This window comes from Dermacentor silvarum, chromosome 9, assembly GCF_013339745.2.
Source record: "Dermacentor silvarum isolate Dsil-2018 chromosome 9, BIME_Dsil_1.4, whole genome shotgun sequence".
Classification (NCBI taxonomy): domain Eukaryota; kingdom Metazoa; phylum Arthropoda; class Arachnida; order Ixodida; family Ixodidae; genus Dermacentor; species Dermacentor silvarum.
In genome coordinates this window covers 145025611-145041340 of record NC_051162.1, presented here as the reverse complement: position 1 = coordinate 145041340, position 15730 = coordinate 145025611, and the positions used below count along the sequence as shown (strand labels likewise).

Genomic DNA, 15730 nt, shown 5'->3' with positions numbered 1-15730 from the left:
TTCAGTTTAGCGGCTTATCCGGCATGTAAATTTCGGTCAGAAGTGGTGGCATTATTACTTACCCTTGAGCGTGTTTCGTTTCCCATCAGCCCCGATCAGCACGTCAAACTCGTACTGTGATGCTGGATGATCAGGCCGGCATTACTTGAGCACGCCACCCAATTTCTGAAAGGGAGCACAGGACACACACTAATTGCTTGACAAAGTCACTCTTATCAGCAAGAAAGTGGATAAGGACAAACAATGCAGAGGTTCACCAAATGAGTGCTGTATAAATTCACAAGGTCGTAGAGGAACATTCGTGGAAGGGAATGTTAATTAATATTTGTCTGAAAGCAGCATGTGAATTACGAGAACCCATACGAGTTCCAGCAGGTCATGTTGACTGTACAGTCGAACATCCTTACAATGAAGTTGTGTCTAAAATTAAAACGTCTTTGTTATACCTAATGTTTATTATAAACAATACACGGATGTCAATGAAAGCAAATCCGTGACTAGGTCTGTGTGAAATAAACCCATGTGAGATGCCATGTATCGGTGTCACAAACTGCCAATGTTCAATTCTAAAATTGAGTGTTTATGTTCCATTTGTCCACTATAGTACTGCACATGCTGCCCATCGTGCCTGTGCACATATAAAAAATAAAATCATCCAGAGAATCTGCAAACAAATTAGCGAACTTTCCTAACGAATGAATGAACTGAACTCACTTTCCATACTTTGGTCTTCGGGTGGCTCGAGAAGGTCCTTGAAGGTTACATTCTCGTGAACTTCGACCCCTAGGAGAAGGGCAATCTTGAGGAGAATCAGCTGGAGCTGCCTGATGCCTGCACGCAATGAATGACTCATCAATATTGGTACTAAATACAAAATTGTAGGGGTGTGTGAATGGTGATTTTTTAGACCAATTGAATATCAATCGAATAGTGCCAAAAGTGAAACGAATCGAATAGTTTTCGAATAGTCTTCGAATAATGAACAGCCGTTATCACAAATAATATAAAACAATGTTCACATGCTAGTATTCTTAAAGTTTAGCAAGTTTCTGTCATTAAATAGTACGTTTTGAAGTGTTGCTTATGAAAAGCACAAATGGAGTGTTAGGAGTAAACAAGTAGTTTCTTCATGCACATAACTCTTCAGACAGTACGAATGAACGCTGTATAGCCTGTAAAATATGGCTACTACGCAGGTTGTCGTGTTTTATGTTTATACTATGCCCATGAGGGTGAAAATTTAGCATATATTTACTCCAATTTATGTTCAATTGACCGCAGTTGGCATTTTGAAATATTCTAAAAGTGTTCCAAGAATATTCACATTTGTGAATAATGACTATTCAATATGAAGACCGACTCGAATAGGACACCATTCGATTTGTTATTCGAAAGTTTCAAATATTCGCACACCGCTACAAATTTGCCTCACACCAGGACATGCCAATTCAGAGTAAAGCTGACTCAATATAATGACCCATTCAGGCAGTAAAATCAGCACAAGACCACTGCCCAAACCAGATTTAGATTGAGGAAGTTGTTGCTTTGATGGCATTTTGCCTCACACTGAGACAAGAAAAAGCTTCTGTTTTGTTTTACGTTAATGAATAAGTAAGCGGCATGAAAAGGGATGGCGGCCCAAATAAAACTCATACAAGGGCTCCAACTGCCACCTGTTTATATATGTCCCAGTCAAGGTGGCAAATAAAAACTTCACAGCTGTGGCAAACATGTTAGGGATGAACTTCACCGAGATACATTGTTCACGCCAGAAGCATAGCTTTCTCTTATTACTGAACCGCCACGGTAGCTTAGTGGTCGTGGTGCTGCACTGCTAATCACAAGGTCGCGGGATCAAATCTTGGCCGCGGCGACCGCATTTCGATGGGGGGCAAAATGTAAGAATGCCCGCGTCCCGTGCATTTGAGGCACCTTAAAGAACCTCGGTGGCCCAAAACTAGTCTGGAGTCCCCCCCCCCCCCTACGGCGTGCCTCATAATCAAATTGTGGTTTTGGCACATAAAACGCCAGAATTCATTCTTATGAACGAGCTGCTTGAGCAATAAATTTTGCAAAGAAGAAAAACAAACAAAAAAGAAAACTAACATTCTAAAGATGGTCTTGATTAAAAGGAAACCTCATGCTTCTCTTTATAGTAATACATTCTGGATGTTTTTGTACTGTTTACTTATTCAGCAGAGCAATAAACTAACTAGCACGGACTAAGGTGTTCATCAAGCATTTTTACTAATTGCTATTTATGGATATGACTGGGAAGTATGCAAAACTAAGAAAAAAATGCAATAGTGTAAAAACGCAAAAGGGCCATAATTTTAACTCGCTCGTCAGCATGAAAATTGGCCCTTTTGCAATAGCTTAGCAACGTGACCGATTGGACAGCAATTGTTAGACAAAGACATAAACAAGAAGACATGAGCATGAGCATCCTTGTATTCATGTAACACTCCCGCTCCGCACAACAGGAGAGTCATTTATCACTCACTGATGTGGTCTATGGAGCCGGCGCAGAACTTTCCAAAGAACTTCTTGGCCCCGAGGCTGCGAAGGTCGTGGATGACGAAGGGCCACAGGTGGAGGACGTTGTTGCGCGAGTAGCGGTCCCGCTTCTCCAGTACGACCACCTTGGCCCCCAACAGCTGTGCCTCGATGGCCGTGCGGAGGCCACACGGACCACCTCCGATGATTAGAACCTGGAAAAGGTGGGAAACGGTGAGAACTCCTGGCTGCGTAAAACACTGAGCCGGAGAGCTAGTTCTGTCGACTGCTTGAAAAGATGCCCCAGCGAACCCCAATGATAGAACTACAGCGAGACACCAGTTAGCAAATATAAAGTCAAGAGGGAGATAGATATAAAGGCAAAGGAAAGACAGGAAGGTTAGCCAGAGGATATCTCCGGCTGGCTACCCTGTATTGGGAAAGGGGTGCGAGAGATGAGAGAAAAAGAAAAAAAAATACAGGACTGTCTCTATGGTCGCTGTCACACAGCCTGCGAAGGTGCTACATAGTCATACACAGTGTGAATGTCCTACTAATACATTCTATGTCACACGGCGCATAGTCACAACTTGTCACACAGTCCGGTGTCTCTTAAATAATGCAGCAGTGCCTTCATAGAGGCCTGCGCTGATGTTCGTGTAGGCAAGTTTACAAGAATATTAATTTCCGTGTGTGGGGGCTAGTCCAGTTGGTCTTGCGTGGCTGAGAGCAGCTACTCTTTGCAGGTTTAAACGAGGGCACTCGCAAAGAAGGTGCGCCGATGAGGTGCGCTTTCTTTCCTCTTGTTTCACAGAGAAAAATACACCCAATCCCTTAAGACCAACAAAGCCAGAGTTGAAGGGCTCTCTCTCGTAAGGCAACCTAGTACAATGCCCATTTATGTGAGTGATTCTACCACACGATTCTCCGCTGAACTATCACTCTCCTTTCTCATCTCTTTAACTAACCCTCAACGGATGATGCCACTGTGCGTGTAACAACAAACCTAGCAGCACAGGGACTAAGGCCAATATAGTCTCATGCTGGCCAACACTGGCCCAATGTTGGGTGATCTAGGGCAAACTTTGGTCACCCTTACAGTACTACTGGGGAAGAAGCACGAGAGAGGCAGGGAAGGAAAGGTCCCCACATACCCGCATTCCCGCACAGGCTTTTCCTCGGTTGTAACACTTGTGGGCCGCGCGCTTGTCCAACTTGGCCCAGAGCGAGGCAGCTCGCCACGAGCGTAGCTTCACCTTGAGCCGTGGGTAGAACACCGGCAGTGGCGACGGGCTCAGCTGAAGCACGTCGCACATCTGCGGGGATGGAAACATCAACACATGAATGGTGGATGATCAGGCTATTTCAAATATTCATGGCAATAAACACGTTAAAGAAACAAAATTTTTCTGCAGCTGTTTATAGTGCAACGAATACAATATCTTCCTAATCACATATGTACACGTCGTGCCATAAAAGCTTATAACACACTAAGTTGAATAAAAATCTGAAGGATTGAGAATTTTTCATGCAAGGAAGAAATTTCCATCTATCTAACTGTAGCAGAGCGCTACAAAGAAAGGCCATTTTGGTATCTTCAATAAACAGACCAACCAGTTGATGAAAAATATGTCTTTGTTCAGGAATCGGAATTTGGATGCCTGGTTTTGTGAAGCAGCCACTCAACCATCTGAGTGCTGGGAGCATGAAATGGGCAATGAACGAATCAAGTGAGTTGTGGCAAGTCTGCAGAGCGCCAAGTGACCGGAAGTCATGAAACAAAAAAGACACAGTCTTAAGACACCTCTATAATCCTAAGCTCATTTACTGTGCAAAGCTGTGCATGTGGAACAATGACATGATGACAACAATGACAGTGACATGACAGTGATGATAGCACTCCAAGCCATGCTGTGAATGACTGTGCATCACTTGCTCAAAAGTCTGTCCATTTTCTTAGCAATTATGATTGACACCATTATTCCAGGACCTCAAAATTTTACTCATCTCATCTTCAGTTCATTGACTCTCTATATGACAAATCCTTTCTTTGGATCTCATTTAGCTTGCCCATAAGAACAATTTGAAATGCACACTCTGAGCTTTACAACACAGCATTGTGCTACAGCATTCTTTTGCAATTTCAACTATGCTAATTACTCCAATATTAAAATTTTCCGTATGTCATTTTTAGTTTATCTCTCTCAATGCCAAGTCTTATCTCCAATATCTCTCTTACCCTGCCCCTGAGAAGAATTCAAACTGTGCTTGTGCTAAGTGTGGTACATGTACTAATTGAACATTCGACTGGTTGCTTTCGAGTGCTCTAAGGTGCTCTCATAGTGCAGTTTACATACAGCTGGTCAAAATGGAGCACTCTGAACACAACTGTCAGGTTTGTTCAGAGCACTCGGAGGCACTCTTATCTTCGAGCAGGGGGCGCAATCGACATCCAACGAAATTCCAATCACTTGGCTCCTCCAATGTTCTGGGAGCAGCTGCACATTTAACTAGGGCATGCTTTTTTCTGGTTCCAATATTGAGAGGCCTCCAGATCACTGCAAACTGAGTTGTAGCATGGGAGGAAACAGTAGAATGTACCATAAGTCTGGCTGGTGCGTCGTCTGCTACATATTCCCCTTGGTTCCCTAGAATGTATCTGCTTTGCGCAGCAACAATGACAAGTGATGTGGAAGAAAGATGAAGCAAGGCAGCGATGGCTGCAGAGGCACTCACCTGCCGGTAGGTGGATAGGGCCGCCTTGAAGGTGCCGGCGGACACGAACTGGTCGAAGATGTCCGAGGCCAAAGCACTCTCGGGGCTCATGGCCTGGGGCAACCCCGTGGGGGTGCCCCTTGCGCCCCGCATGGCCATGGCTAGCCCCTCCTCCCCCTCCTCCTCCTAGCAACCGCCAGACGTCAATGTCTTCTCCTCCGCATGGCTGCTTTGACACCCACCAGCCTGCGAAAGGACAGCACTCTGTGTCAGGAAGCCAGTCCAGCCAAAAGCCCAAAACACACCAACTCAACTTCATCACCATCATCACCGTCATATCTAGCTCAAAGCCAAAAGTATGGCAGCATCCCTTCTACATCATCATCATCCTATTTATGTCCACTACAAATTGAAGACCTCTCCCAGTGATCTACAACGACCACTGTCTTGCTATCAGCCAATTTCAAACTATGCTAGTGAGTTTCCTAACCTCATCCTACCAGTCCATCATCTCCCATCCTACCTTGTGCTTGCCTTCACTTAGCAACCATTTTGTTCTCTAAGAGACCACCGGTTATCTGCTCTATGCAGTGCATGATCTGTCAAACTCCTCGTCAGATATCGCAGTTCTGTAAACTGCATCTATTAAAGCATCTTAAGTGGACAAATGTAACACATGGTTTCACAGCTTACATGAAAATGTACAATGTACACAAAGGTTTTGCAAAAGTGCTACTTACAAATGTAAGTGGTCTATATTCCAGAGTGGTGCATGATACATTAATTCTGTCCTGCTTCAGATTAAGTCTCAATTAGGTCAGTTTAAAGAATTGTAGTGTTGTGTCTATTTCTCAGTTACTGAGTTGTTGGCTTATGCTTTGGCTTTTTATTTTAATCTTGCGATTTTCAACAATTTTTATTAAAAAAGCTGATCACCTAAAAAAAGACCTGCTCCAAACAGTTGGTAAATTTTAATAATTTCTTTCAAATGCAAAAAAAAACCTATTGTATTCGGTGCCGCAGATTCCAAACAAGATTACTCCTCCATTTTCATGCGTTTAGGAAGGAGGTCCGGAGGCAAAGTTTCTTTTTTAATCACAGCTACAATTCCATCTACACATCTTCTTAATCCTCTAATCCATACTGCCATTGTCCTGTCTTTTAATGCTAGCCACTCTACTTGGGAAGAACAAAAACAGTGCAACAGCAAATACATCAATTCTTTTGTTTGTCAAGAGCCAGAGGTGCATCACTGAAGTACAAAAACTGCTTCATGAAGTTTAACATCCCAAAGCATCATGGGGGCTGTGAAAGATGTCCTCAATTTTCCCTGCATTTGATCAGCTGCTGTGTTTGAACTATAGTTTGTGCTAATGTACTCAAACTATATATTTCCCTTACTTACATTTGAACCTCATCGATATATGGCATTTGTATTCCATATTTTTTTTTGCCCACTCCCGCAATAGCCCTGACAGGGCTGCAACATGTAAAACATGCAAATGCAATAAACAAAAACACGGTAACTCCCGAATTTTTCTCTGGAAATATGCAACTAATTTCTCAAATTATTTACGTGGTCATATTTTTCCATGTTATACACAGGTCAGAAAAGTATACATCCCATGAGTTTACATTTTATATTAGACCAAAGTATATTTTTTAAATGATGTTAAAAAAAGACGCTTTTCTTTAGACAAATGCAAGCTTTTAAAAAATGCATAATAAAAAGAAGGTAAGAAGGAAAGTGCCAAATAATATCAGATCGAAGACATTACTATACAGTTACCCAGCACTTTGACATGCAACCGTATGCTTTAAGATAGCCAAGTGATATCAAATAATTGATCCTTCAAAGATCAGTCATTAATTACTTTTTTTCTACCCTTCTAAAGCTGTGTCACAACACAAACGTATTTCTTCCTTTCGGCAATAAGCTTCATTTTTGTAATGCTTTTCGGTTAGTGATGAACTAATATTTACCAGCAGTTACAAAGTCGGAAGGTATTGTCATATGGAAAGCACAAAAAGACTTTCCCCATTTCATCAGAACTTTTCGAATAACAACAACAGTAAAAACACTGGAAACGAGTGTCACAGGCACACGCCAATTCCCACTGCCTTAGCCTCCAGCTTATCTCTTGTACACTTGTACATTGCACTCACAGCACCCTGTCTGTACGACGACGAATAAAAATAGGCAGCGCAAAAACACCTGGCACTGGAGGTTGTTGACAGTAGTGGGGCAACACTTGTCCAAGCCAATGTCACCACAAAAGACGTATTCTATCGACTGTTTCAAACAACACAGGGAGTTCCCACTCACGTGCTGGACCCCCCAGCTTGTGGGATCATTAGACCTCGATGCAAAAAAAAAAAAAAAGAAAGAGAGAAAAAGAGACATTTAAAGCGACGTAAAGTATTAAGCAGGATGTTCGATACAGCAGCACCTGCTGTGGCTGGCAGATAACAGCACTACCGATTCAGTGCCTCAAGCACAGGTGTTTGAGGGAAACTTCCATACACTTTTAATCAAGAACTAAAGCACAAAAACTGAACTCCTTATACAGTTGTGTGCACTGCTATAATATTTCACAGAGGCTGATGTTCTTATGCACCTTGCCTAACGCTATAGCTGATCACAGTAGAGACCTTGTCTGTGTACAAGGACATAATGATTCAAGAGTGATTATAAGGACAGTAGTCGCACAATGGTACGGCGATTTGCTGGCAACTGTATGAACAACAAAAAGTGCTGGGTCATCGCCATTTGATGTAGGCCCTGTCATAACCAAGATCCATTGGTGTGAGGGAACGTTGAGCTGCTGTTAAGAGCAAAATTACAACAAAAGTGGAGACCATAGTAGAATACTTCTTGTGTGAGATTTCAAGTGAGGAAAGGCCTGCAATGCATAATGCACAAGCCTGTTACGACACCAAAGTGTAAGAACACACAGTTCAATGTCAGCGCAGCGCTGTCCACGTCATTTCTCACTATTGTATTCGCTTCGTTTCGCGCTGTAAGTACATTCAGGGTGAGCACCCAACCAGCCCAAACGTTTCCTTACTACAGAAGATGATTACACATACGTGTATATACAAAGAAATTATGTGAAACCAACTTTCAGCAACCACAGGCTAAAGTGCAAAACCACAAACCTGCAAGCTGGTTTACAAGCGCATTTAACTAAAAAAGTAAGCACCATATTATTAAATGCAACGTACATGCTAGCAACAGTCCTACCCTCCTAGTGACATCTTTTTCCTGAAAGGAGGTGCTCGGGTGAAGTGATTGCTGAAATGTCTCGCAAGGCTAGATCCGCTTGCGGCCAACAACATCCTCCTCCTCTTTTAAGCTCTATCATATAACATAGGAGGTTACTAATGAATTCAAACCGAGTAATAGATGACATCACATCGTGATCAGGAAACATGACTCGAATGCATATGGCTCAATAGCCTAGCGCAGAGCAAATTGCCCGAAGAATGTACCATGCACCAACTTCTCTGCCCTTTTCTAGCCCAATGTGCAGAATCATAAGTGGTCAAACATCTGTCTGATACTAAATATCAAAAATCAGCAGAATGAGCATAGAGGTAATGATGCAAATATGCTTAAGCCATGCAAATGCTTATCCCAGCTGAAGACAAAAACAAAAAAAAACAAGCGGGACAAAATAACAGCAAACATTACACTATGCAAAACCTGCTTGTCAGCAGGTCAGCTCTCCATAAAAAGGAACTTTGTATGCAACACATTATGCAAATGGCAAGAACACAAGGCTGGTTAGCTTCCGCTTCTGGACCAGCATCTGTTCGTTATGCTTCAGTACGCTGGGTCTCTAGTGCTTTGACAGAATATGTTGTTTGCTTGCCCTTTAGATGGTAATACAAAGACCAACTGAGGTTAGTGCAAAACTCCTGCTCACTGAGTCACACACGACCAAAATCAAGTGACAGCTTCATGCAAGACCACATGCTTTGGGCTAAAATGTGAACGATGTTCATTGGGCTTTCACAGCCCAACATCTAGGGTGAACCAGGAATAGTAGATTTTCAGTTCTGTGGATCACTTCTGTTAACCTTGCAATGCCCCAAACACAGTTCCACAGTTGAGTGAAAATTGGAACAACCTACTCACCTTAATTTCTGGCCTTGTAGAGCACATTTGAACGTAAAAACAATGAAACGTTATAACATTTTTGTTTTTCCTTCGAAACTTAATTAGTCTCATCTCATTATTTATTACAATTTATTCTTGGTAAGTGGAAATCACTAAAAACAGAACAGCAGTCTTATGGTTAGTTGGTATCGCATTAAAGTAATAAGAATAATAATAAAAACCTTGTTAAATGAAACTGCAACTTTCTTCTACTCCAAGTAAACGGAATTACTACAATATTACCGAAAATGAAACAGAGGCACCCACCGCGACACCCATCACTGTTTGTGCCTTTCTCGCCTTTTCTAATTTTCTTGCCAGTTCTGCACGTTATTGTCAAGGCTGCTTTAACTTGTGCCGTCATTATTATGACACTGCTATAGTCATGGCTCTTTAATTGGTGCCGTCATTAATATGGCACTACTATGGTCATGGCTGGCTGTGGCTTTTTTGTGTCGACAATGTCAATGAGCTGTGAGTTTGCATAGTGTTTCCAATAGTGACACAGAAACTCCTGGACAATGCGCTCACATAGGAGAGATGACGTAAGTTATTGATGACTTTGACAATGATTGCTTGACTAAAACTAATTTTTTTTTTCACAACGTAACATTTATTTCTTTTTGTAATTATGCTTTGTGCTGCTAGTCAGTGGCTGCGTGCAAGTAGAAACATTGTACAAAGAATCTTTGTAATCAGCAGATCTGCAACACCAATTATGCGCCACTGGCAATAAGGTGTCTGCCCCATCCAAAAGGGCATCTTGTACGCCCTTAAGCTGAATCTCTCGTTAAATGGAACTCCTGATAAACGGAATTAGTTTGCTGAACTATCCACAACTGAAGACCCCACTCCAGAATATTAAGCACGCTACTGTACGCTGCGTTAAGTTTCCTGCACTTCAATCAGAATTTGGAGGCATCAAAAAGCGCCTATCACATATATGATGCATTGGTCATTACTCGGTTAAGACGAACATCCGATGATACGAACACATTTTTTTTTCCACGGTCCCTTTGAGTTCCGTCTTAACGGGAGTGCACTGAATATGCACCCGAGCGCCCTTCCTGGCCGGGGAATGCGGTGGCGTTTTACACATCGCTCTCGAGAGCCGTTGCCGCGGAGCCAAAAGGAAGACGAGGTCACGGCCGTGTGTTCACGGGAGCGCGGAGAAGTGCCCGTACGCGATCGCACCGTCTCCCTCGGACACGAGCAGGAAAGAGAGAAAAAATAAAGAAATGGCTCCGCTGCCACGCCTCGGAAGCCGCACTTCTCTCTCGCCGGGTGCACAGAGGGAGAAAGAAAGGAAGGAAAGAGAGAGAGAACGAGAAAGAGGGTTTGATACGAGCCGGGCGGCTGGGCGATCGTATCGTCGTCGATTGGAGGGTCCGACGGCGATGGCCAAACAAGCGCGCCGCTCGCACGCCGCCGCTGGCTCGCGTGCCACAAATCAGCGTGCCATGCCGCCTCCGCAAACGAAAGTGACAGGGCGCGCGCGCGCCTCGGCACTACGCAGACCGCCCAGCGCCGGAGAAAAAAAAAAAAAAACCGCGTGTAATCTTAATTGGAAGCGCCCGCAGGACTTACTTTCTCCTCGCGGGCGACCGAATATTGCTGTCGACTCTGGGGTCGACGTTTATCGTCGCGCCGACAGCTGCTGCGCGGCTACAGAGCGGTTGGAATCGGGCTCGCAGTGCCTGGGCTTACCACGAGCCGGACGCCGAATCGTAAGAGATGAACGATCTACTTGCACAGCATCGTCCGTCTTGTACAAGTTGGTGAGCGCATGACCGCGACCTCACACGGGAACGTCTGTATGTACAGTTAAAAACTCGATTAAACGAAGTCGATGGTACTCGCTAATTAGTTCGTTAAGTCGAGAACTTCGTTAAGTTGAAAACACTTATCTTCTCAACAGGTCAATGGGCGTTCGTCGCTTGCACTGAAACCCGGCAAACCCACATTATCCCTATATTTTATTTATACCCCCCCCCCCCCTTCCTAAAAAAGGAAAAAAAAATAGTTTGATCAACCGGGACATTCAGTTTCTTTTGTTGCTTCGTTTTTCCACGCATACACTCTACGAAATATGTGCCGGGACTCGGGAATGGAAAGCTGTTCGTTAAATCGAAGCTTTCGTAAAATCAAGTTTCTTAGTTTCACTTAGTTGGCCATCTGTTACATAACTACCGAAAAAAAACTCTTATACACCATATCCAATCATCCCATGGGACAAGTCCCATGTCGGTGTATTTGGGCTAAAAGTAGATTAATAAATTAGGTAATTCGGTATACCCAAAGCTCACCTATAACGAATTACCTGATAAAACGAAGTAAATGAAAATTGTCAAATTGCTATTGCAGTGTAACGCGCGCGCGCGCGCGCGCGCGCGCACGCACGCACGCACGCACGCACGCACACACACACACACACACACACCACACACACACACACACACACACACACACACACACACACACACACACACACACATATATATATATATATATATATATATATATATATATATATATATATATATATATATATAACGACCATTGGATATAACGAAGCTATTTTTGAGCAAGATGTAACTTCGTTATAACGAGGTTCCACTGCGCAGAAACCCCACGACTTCTGCATCTCCAGAGGAGGAAGCAGCAAAGAAAGAAACTGTTTATTGAGAAGAAAAAAAAAAAACGACATTTAGTAAGCAGTAATTTTTTCCGGCGCCTTGAACTGCGAATGACGATCTCGATGCGCCATAGTGCGCAGACCTGCTTTCGTCTGCACTTCTACTGCAGAGAGTGCGTCGCGAAGCGTCGGGCAAGGCTCTGGCGCTTCACATTCAACTAAGGTGCCGGCAGCGGACGCCCAATGAGGGAGTTATTTTATATCGTGCGTATCGCTCAGTAAGTTTCTAGTCTTTGATACAGCGAATAATTCGCTTTATCGAGGTCCGTTCCTTGCCTCCTCTATCTTTCACTCCCCCTGCTGCCTCCCAACATGTAGGGTCTGTTAGCCTCCACGGAAAAAGTGATGAACACTGCCTAGTTAATAAACTCGATCGATTTGCTTTCCACCCTTTCTCTTCCCCAGTGGAGCTCTGGACTCGGGGTTCCTTAACGTGGTGACTCCTTTTTTAAAAATAAACCATCCCTCAGTCATTCATTTGTTCCTTTATTCATGCTTGCATGCATGCAACATCCGAGGTCAGTTTTTCGTCAGGGGTCGGAGTAGTGGACCCCCCCCCCCCCCCCCCCCCTCCGTCCCGTCGTTGTGCCACTAAGAAGAGAGCATGCGTAACCTCTCTCGGAGGTGCAGGAAGCACTTAATTTTTTTTTTCACGGTGCCTGCACCGCAATGGTGATATGCAAATGCCACCACGTCACATGCCTTAAGACGCGGCTTAGAATGCTAAGAACCACACAAAATAGGAAATAATAAAACGAAAGAAAGATAACATTAGGTGACGCAATAACAGCACCGTACTTGATTTGGCCTAGTAAGTAAAGTGCACCGCGTTCGGCACCCAGCGCAACCTTGCGGGCGCATTAAACGGACACTAGAGAGACACGCTATTCAGTTCGGAGAATGATCAAGTATAGTCTTTCAAAACTCTATTTCCGTTAATTTCGCGGTAAGAGGTTCATTATGAGTAATTAAATGAAGGTCAAAATGTCGTTTTCCTTTTTTCAATTTCGCCCCCAAAGCCCCAGTAGTGTGACGTCGCGGATTTCGAAATATTTTTTCTCCCCGTGTTTGGAGCGTTGTGGCTCGGTAAAAAGTTCTTGAAACTTTCTAAGTTCAGTCTTTGGATCCTTTAGAATACAACGTCATCCATTTTTACCGATGAAAAACTTCACTAGGCCCTAGCAGACGCCGTGACGTCACGACGAGATGGTGTGGAATACATGACGTCACATCACGTGTCGTGCCAGTACTTCCAAGGCGGCGGTGCCACCTGTCTTGGGATTCCTTTCTGGCTTGCCAAGCCTTTGTTCACGAAAAGAGTTGCCTTTTTTTATCATAGAAGGGAAATTTACTAACATCGCTCGAATAATTGTTCTGTTTACTATCAATTTAATGAACTTACGGAGCACTGCTATAATGGACCCGCGGCTGGCATCCAACCGACACGCACCGAACGACAATAGGTTCGAAGTCGATAAAGGTAAACCGGCAATAGGAGGAACACACTGAGGAGGCAACAGCAACGGCGGAAGGGAAGAATAAAATGATCGTTTGTTTCAGGGTCGTTGCCGGAATAACAGATGCTCGTATATTTGAGAGACCAGGAGCGTGTGTGTGAATGTGGCGGGGGTCTATTCTGTAAGTGCCCGCCTAGAGGACACGTACATTTCGTCTGCTGCTGAAGTTCTTGTTTTTCTGGGTTGGGGTATGGCGTCAGAAGGAGACAGGCGTCCCCAGCCAATCAGCACTTCAGCAGCAGACGAAATGTTCATGTCCACGAGAGCACTTACAGACTACCCCCCCCCCCCCCCCCCCAAGCCCATATGAGGGTTCAAACTTAGACCACCAACTCAGCAGCGGAAGCTTGATATTGCCACGTATCTCGCACTGTCGTGAGAAGTGGAGAATGTCTCATTTCCTTTCTTAACGAACACACAAGCGCTGAACACACAGCCCACTGAACTCACGCAGTTCCCTACTTATCCGTCTGCGGCTTCCCTTATGCGTCGATTTCTGGCACTACGCCAAGCACAGGACCTTCGTAAAAGTCGCGTATCTGCAATCCCAGGAGCGCCGTTTAATTATGGCACTTCAGCCGCTTATAGTGATTCGTCACAGTGTGTCGCTTCTGAAGTTGATCTCCTATCTTTTTTTTTTTTCTATCAAAACGATGTTCCTGAAATGCCACTGGCCAGATCAACACCCAAATTTACCTTTTTTTTTCGTTCTTACTGCACGCAGTCGTATATAAAAAATTAAATCCGCATTAATTTTGATCACCTGCACCTAAACCGAAGTACACGAGTGTTTTTGCATTTCGTCCTCATCGGAATTCAACCGTCACGGCCGGGAATCGATCCCGCGACCTCGTCCTCAGCAGCGCAACGCCACAGCCGCTGAATCACCGCAGCAGATCTGGCAATCCTACACAGTCAAACCTCAATATAACGAACCTCGATTTAACGAAATTCGCGATGTAACGAACTACGTTTATTTCCAGATCTTAGTTGCATTGAATTGACAAAACCTCGATTTAACGAAATTTGCGATACAACGAATTTTTTCGCTGCATCCACCGTTCGCAGTTAATTTCTGCCTTTCATAAACGACTCATTGAAGACTCCTCACCACGTGCAATGGCTCTCTTTGGGCCATATCTGGCCCTTGCGCCATAAAACCCCATACATCACCATCAGTGACAGGTGCCCTGTCAACCCGGTTTCAAGGTAGAATACAGTCAAACCTCGATATAACGAACCCCGATTCAACTAAATTCGTGATGTAACGAACCATTTTATTTCCCCATCTTAGTTCCATTGAATTGACGAAACCTCGAATTAACGAAATTCTCGATACAACGAATTTTTTCACTGCAAGTACAACTTCGTTATATCGAGGTTCTACTGTGTAACCAAGCCGTTTTCAGGCACAACGCATGTGTGCGCGTTAGGGGTGCTAGTGGGTGAAGGCGGTGCCGTTGTGTGTACCTTTAGTCACACGGGCCTTTCGAAGTCCTTTGAACCAAACATCCTGAACTTCAAGTGAGGACGCGAGCTTTCACACGAGCGCATCAAAGGAGTCCTGGTCGAAGGGAGCCTTGATCAAATAAACCTTTGGTTGGGGTTAACTGGTACTGATTCATAATTAAAGCGAACTTTCTGCCTTGAGTCAAGGGAGTCCGCAATTGTCCTTTGTCAAAGGAATACTCGAGCTTACAGAGAAGCGTCCGATATAAGAAAAAAAATCTGTATAAATACATACGTAAGTTTTATCAGTTGAAAACAAGTTCCAGTGTATTGTAGAAGTTCGTAAACATTGAAAACTTTCGTGACACCCGCAATCTCAATCATGAACGCACCAAACCAGCAAAGCCGGCACGGTCCGTCGCCAGCAGCAACATCGACGCAACATGGGCATGGTCAATTCACATGGGTTGTCATGTGCGATTTGTTTATCGGCCGCTACGCATTGAAGTGTCCCCGTTTTTTTTTTTCGTTTTTTTTTTCCTGCACGTGTAAGCTTCTTCGTCCCTCGTGCACTTATGCGTTTTAGGATACGTTGCGGTTTCTGTTAAAAGCTTCAGCGGAGACCTATCTGGAGACCGCGTAGCACTGACACATACCCTTTAACTAATGTTCCATTGAAAGCTCTATGCTCCTTAA

General features: G+C 44.0%; 1 protein-coding gene across 1 annotated transcript in view; it reads right to left on the bottom strand.

Moving 5' to 3' along the window:
• LOC119464482 (F-actin-monooxygenase MICAL3-like) overlaps nt 1-15730 on the bottom strand; it is an 81762-nt gene that overhangs the window by 59513 nt on the left and 6519 nt on the right. Inside the window, 6 exon segments of the mRNA XM_049656044.1 lie at nt 63-132; nt 134-165; nt 715-831; nt 2504-2711; nt 3651-3812; nt 5233-5457. Of these exon segments, the coding sequence (XP_049512001.1) occupies nt 63-132; nt 134-165; nt 715-831; nt 2504-2711; nt 3651-3812; nt 5233-5370 (727 nt within the window). The 5' untranslated portion in view covers nt 5371-5457.